Source organism: Mizuhopecten yessoensis, unplaced genomic scaffold, assembly GCF_002113885.1.
Source record: "Mizuhopecten yessoensis strain PY_sf001 unplaced genomic scaffold, ASM211388v2 scaffold10807, whole genome shotgun sequence".
In the NCBI taxonomy this organism is placed as follows: domain Eukaryota; kingdom Metazoa; phylum Mollusca; class Bivalvia; order Pectinida; family Pectinidae; genus Mizuhopecten; species Mizuhopecten yessoensis.
Window position 1 is genome coordinate 172817 of NW_018408731.1, and position 6538 is coordinate 179354.

Below are 6538 nucleotides of genomic sequence, written 5' to 3' on the forward strand. Positions count from 1 at the left end.
ATTGAGTGTCCTTAGCCCAAGGATGCTTCAGACCAAATTAAGTTAAAATCCACTAAGCCGTTCAGGACAAGTACTGCAGCATTTTAAATGAAACTAAAAACTACCTACAGTGGAGTTCTATGGGGTTTTACCTGCAGTGGGACAGGATCTTTAAGTGCTTATGAATCTAACAATAGTTCAATAAACCAGGCTCATATCTGTGTTCACGAGATCAGTGACTTCTGCAATATCAGAGGAAATCTAAAGTATAGGCACTATAAATGTATATATAGAGCATGTATTATCTCTGGAATATGATGCTGCCATAATATCAAATACAGTATCAATATATACCTGTTTATAACTCATGTTTTCAGTGTCATGTTTAAATGGAATTTCAGGGGAACAAAATGCAGTAAAACATTCTTTTTTGGCAAAATGTATAAGTCTGACCACTGAAACAACATCTTTACCATATTATCAAAAATAATCTTAGAAACTGTACATACAGGAATTATATCAGTCACAAAAAAGATTTTGTTGACAAAAAAACTAGGTCACTGAACATAAAAGAACTAGGTCACAGCACGTTTTGACGATATTAAAAATAAGTCATGATTATAACTGTTCAGAGGAACTAGGTCAAACCACCAGTAATTGTTGACAACAAAGTACTGTTAGGTTGATTACCGATAAATAAGGTCACAGCACATTTACATATACATGTATTGACAAAAAATATAGATCAGTCTGTACAGAAGAACTATGTCGCAGTACATGTATCTGTACAATATATATATACAATGCATAGCCATTGAAAATAAACTTCAACAAAAACATTATCATTGGATGTTGTAGTGACCGATATGGTGTGGATCGGTGAGATTTAACAGAACATGATGTGACCAGTAGTTGTCAACTGAACAATGTGTCAGACAAACTCAGTTTTAAATACAATATGCATAACAAACAGATACATCAAATTGTTGGCAAATTAATTAAATCTCTTCTAAATTGTTCATCAAATATCTTATTCCCTGATTTAACAACATTTGACAAATTAAACAGTAGTCTTATATCTGCTGACATTATGGTTAATAATGAGATGATTGATGGATTTTTGATACTCCGACATACACAGAAGTAATACAACAGTACATTATCTGGTGTGCTGAGATAGTGTCCTCCTGGACACCAGCGAGACGCTAGTCCATACGAAGACCTGGGAATTCAAGGTGTTATGAGAACTAGTGCAACATCCTATTGTCTTTGCTCAAGGTTTTAGCTATAGTTCATAACACCATGGCCTGTATTCATGAAACTGTTCTCATGCTCAAACTCAGACTCTGTGCTCAAGCCCAATATCTTGTTCCCATGATAAATTAAGAACATAACATATTTTGTAAAAAAAATGAAAAAGAAATTGTAGAGATTTTAAACTGAATATGGTTTTTAATGGCTACACAGGATTTATTGATCGTATCACATGATTTAAGTGAGTTAAAATAAAGTTGGCTTGAGCACAGAATCCATGCTTTCATGTACACGGGCCCTGATTACTGATTTGACAGTAAAACAGTTCTAAATTTCTACAAAAGCACAAGTCATACGTGTATTTAAGGTCTGATTAAGGAAGATGTCAAAATACACAAAGTTGGATTAGATGGAATGTCAGAATACTCAGGGTTGGATTAGATGGAATGTCAGAATACTCAGGGTTGGATTAGATGGAATGTCAGAATACTCAGGGGAGGGCTGGATTAAATAGGTTTCACAGTCCTACCTTTTTAGAAAAGATAAGGACTTAGCTGGAAAAAGGGATCTTATTTGTTATCTGCTTACAAAAAATGTCATGTGCTTTAAAGAACCTCTCTGTGGAGATTAAGGAGACAATGGGTGTGTCTTTACAGTACTAATAATAACATACTGGTGAACCTGATCAATATTTCAGTAAGTACCGTAATATTCGACGTATAACAACAGGCGAGTGATGCACAGATAACAATGATCGTGAAGTAGAAAATGTCACGACTTCCCAAAGTATATGACCAACAAAACAACGACTGCAATAACAACAAGGAACGTTACGAAAGAAAAAATAAGGCGAATGAGTTTACTACGTCGTTGCCTAGCAATGGTTCGTTTAATGAGCCGGTCGTAACGTGGCTTTTCTTCAGTTCCAACGCTTTCAATGTCAATTGCCTCATCCTGAAATTATAAATTAACAACTCATTAATGATTTTTCATGTAATAACTCAACATGTATGAGACAGTCATCAAAGCTAGTCTTATCTACATATTCAAAATGTAAGGCAATTTTTATGAATAAAATCTGAAATTTGAGCAGTTACAATAATGTTATTCACCTTTTGGACAGCTGGTCATTTAAAAACTATTTGTATTTCACCTACTCTAGTAATAGTGAGGCATCACTGAAAAATATTGATACATGTCCAAGGATGAACTGATCCAGTGTTTAGATCATCATTTTGGAAAAACTCTAAAACATATTTAATATGTCCATGGATGGCAAGGCTTCAGTTCCTATTTTCAAATGGCTCCTCGAATGTTTAAAAAAAGAGCATTTTATTCTACCTATACTTCACCACTTTAAATTACAAAACATACAAATGGCTTCATTTAGATTTAAATGATGATTTTTTTTCTGATCGGTAAAAGTACTGAAGCCTTATGTCAATACCTGGTATGACATTGCACGTTAAAAAACTTGCAAAGTCTGGGTAGGTTGTGGTAATAATAAACTAAAAAATCCTAACAAACACAGAAGTCAGCTATAAAGCCCCCAACTGATTATAGGGTTAGCAGCTGATTATAGGGTTACTATATATACTCAGCAGCCCTCATGTTGACCAGTGAGGGTTACTATATATACTCAGCAGCCCCCATGTTGACCAGTGAGGGTTACTTCATATACTCAGCAGCCCTCATGTTGACCAGTGACGGTTACTATATATACTCAGCAGCCCTCATGTTGACCAGTGAGGGTTATTATATATACTTAGCAGCCCTCATGTTGACCAGTGAGGGTTACTATATATACAAAATGTACTCAGCAGCCTCCATGTTGACCTGTGATCATGAGGGTTACTATACATACTTAGCAGCCCTCATGTTGACCAGTGAGGGTTACTATATATACTCAGCAGCACTCATGTTGACCAGTGAGGGTTACTATATATACTCATCAGCCCTCATGTTGACCAGTGAGGGTTACTATATATACTCAGCAGCCCTCATGTTGACCGGTGAGGGTTACTATATATACTCGGCAGCCCTCATGTTGACCAGTGACCTAACAGAGCATTTTCTGTTTTTATTCTGGGGAAATTATCAGACACACAATATCACTTACTCCTGTATCTAAAATAAACCCTTGAAAAATGAACTTAATATGCATTGTTTTTTGAAAGCTAGTACTTATATATTAAATCAAATGTAAAAAGTTAATGATGCGATATTATACAATAAAAATATACAAAGACAGTGCGTAAGTAAATGTATGATTATTTCATATAGGAAAACCTGGTGAACTTTGAGCTCAGTGTCATTCAGAGTTGAGTAAAACTAGTAGTAATGGTTGTCTACTACAATCTACAGTGGATAAACAGTAGTAATGGTTGTCTAATACAATCTACAGTGGATAAACAGTAGTAATGGTTGTCTAATAAATCTACAGTGGATATGTTTTTTTTATTCTGCTGTCTAATATTTTCCTCGCTTCCAATGATAAATTGCTTGCTCATATTATTTTCAATTTACAAGATTTAAAAATATTAAACAAAGAAGACATGTTTTAGTTAATATCTCATTAATTAGACTGACCAGCTGTCAGAGCTCTCTCACAGAATACATCGCATGTCATCACTTCAGAAGACAGAATCTACTTAGTTCTCTTCCAAACTTCACATGTTAAAACTACAGCAGTTTAATTAAAACCTCATTTTTTGCACCTGAAGTGTCAGATCATGCACAATGTACAATGATATGAGCACAGGTAGTGTAACAGAAAATCTATCTGGAACATCAAAAGTTAATGCTAATAATTCCTAAAGAGAGTTGATATATTCCTATATTTTCCCGATGTAAAACACTAGTCCTTTTAGTTTCTGAGCCAGGGAACACATACAATATTCACATGATTATCTATATTATGAAACAAAAGGCCCAATGAGCCTGTGTTGCTCACCTGGTATTGATCTCACACCAGTAACCTTAAAAGTGGACCAAGGTCAAATATATTTAAATAGAACTAAATTAGGTACAGGCCAAATAATTCAATCTTTCACTTTTGGTTATTAAAATAATCTATTCAAAGATTTTTTAACATATTTAATCCCTGTGACCTTGAAAGTGAGTCAAGGTCATTGTGGTAACCTTTATCCTGCCATGGAACTAGTCAATTACTATCACCCTGGGCAATTTGGTTATTGAGAAGAAGTTGTTAAAAGATTTAAACATGTTTACCTCCTGTGCCATTGAAAGTGGAACAAAATAATTCATCTGAACAAATTTGATATACCTTCATCAAAGCATCCTACTGGCTAATTATCATTCCTGGCCTTTCAGGCATTCAGAAGGAAGTGTTCAAATAATGGAACAAATTTGACTGATGCGAAATTGAAAGTGGGTCAGGATTTAAACAAGTTAAGGTCACTCATTTGAAAAAACTTTGCAGCCTTTCATCCAAGTATGTTATTGGCTAATGTCATCACCATAGGCCTTTTATTATTCAGAAGAAATTGTTTGAAAATTTAGATACATTTGCCCAGTGACTGAAAATGGGCCAAGGTCATTCATTTGAAAACTGTTGATAGCCCTTCATCCCAAAAAGCTTCTAAGCAAATATCATTACTCTAGACTAATTTGTTGGGAATTCATTTGAAAAAAATTGATAACCCTTCATTCCAGCATGCTACTGGCCAAATATCACCACACTTAGCCTTTCAGTTATTGAAAAGTTTTTTTTTGTTTTTTTAACATTTGACCTCTGTGACCTTGAAAGTGAGATAGGATAAAATATTTCAATAAATTAAGCAGTACTTCATTCAAGCATGCAAATTGCAAGATGTCATCACCCTGGGCCTTTTGTTTATTGAGAAGAAGTTTTTTTTAAAGATTTTAATATATATGATCCCCGAGACCCTGAAAGTGGATCAAAGTTAATAATTTGTATAAATAAATATATAATGGGAGCCCTTCATTCCAGCATGCTAATGGCCAAATTTCACCATCCACTGAGTGCCTGTTCGTTTTTTGAGGAGAAGTTGTTCACAGGAACAAGTTAACAACAGAAGCTGCACCATGGCCTATAAGATTACTTGGCCCTTTGGGCAAGTTGAGCTAAATATAGTCAAAATAAAGGACAAGATATCCCAGAGATCTTGGAGCCAACCATTGTACCATCTTCATTAGTTCTATATCAGTTTTATCTTTTCTCTTCTTTTCTCTAATATCTATTTGATCAGTTTGCCTGTCTGTCATCTTAATCAGTCTTTTGATCAAACTCAAAACTTAACATGCACAACTAATCATCTCCAAAATTTGAAATGCAGAACTAGGAACCATGGGGAGCCACCATGTGAAATTTGAGAAAGACCCCTACTGTACAATCTGAGAAATAACACTAACAAACTTTCATTCTCATATTCAAGATGGCTGGCTAACCACCATCTTGGTTTTGTGATCAGTCCCAAAAACCGATATGCATAGCTAAGGACAATGGGGAACCTTGGTGTGAAATTCTAAAAAGATCCCTTCAGTACTTTCTGATAAATAGCGCTAACAAACTTTAACTTGACTGTCGGCCATCTTGGTTTTGTGATCAATCCCAAAAACCAATATGCATAACTTAGGACCACGGGGAACCTCCATGTGAAATCTGAGAAATATCCCACCAGTACTTTCTAATAAATAGCACTAACAAACTTTAACTCTCAAATAATAGATGGCTGTCTGTCAACCATCTTGTTTTTGTGATCAGGCCCAAAAAATGATATGCATAACTAGGGACCATGGTGAACCTTCACGTGAAATTTGAAAAAGATTCCTCTAGTACTTCCTGAGAAATAGCGCCATCAAGAATTGTTTAAGGAGGGACAGAATGTCGGACCACAGACGCAGGGTGATTTGAATAGAAAGCTAAAAAGTTCACGTAAATTTCAGAGGATTATATGTTATATACAGAAAAAAGCTATGGCAATAGAGATAATATAAGATTAGGATGTAAACAAGAGGCCCATGGGCCTTAACGGTCACCTGATATATTTATACAGAGAGTTGATTTTGTTTTAACATGAACAGAAATATTATTCAAAGTGACAAAAAACAATAAAACCACCTTACTCAATATCTAGCATACAGAGTTCAGACTAAAAAGGATTTGAAACTAGCACCTACAGCCCTTGGGGGTAGGGCTGGCTCAAAATTTTCAAAGTATCAAACTGTCAATTCAAGGTTATAATTCCAATCAAGTTATTAACATGTAATATTCAAAGTATCATTTGTCATTATAAACCATAATAAATTTTGCCCCCCCCCC

General features: G+C 35.0%; 1 protein-coding gene across 7 annotated transcripts in view; it reads right to left on the minus strand.

Annotated features, from left to right (window-relative positions):
- The window catches only part of LOC110462576, an 84474-nt gene continuing 77936 nt past the window's right edge, over window positions 1-6538 (minus strand). For all 7 annotated transcript variants that reach the window (XM_021516574.1, XM_021516573.1, XM_021516567.1 and 4 more), the window contains one exon: window positions 1-2187. In XM_021516574.1, coding sequence (XP_021372249.1) covers window positions 2005-2187 — 183 coding nt within the window. In that variant the 3' untranslated portion in view covers window positions 1-2004. The remainder of the gene's footprint in view (window positions 2188-6538) is intronic.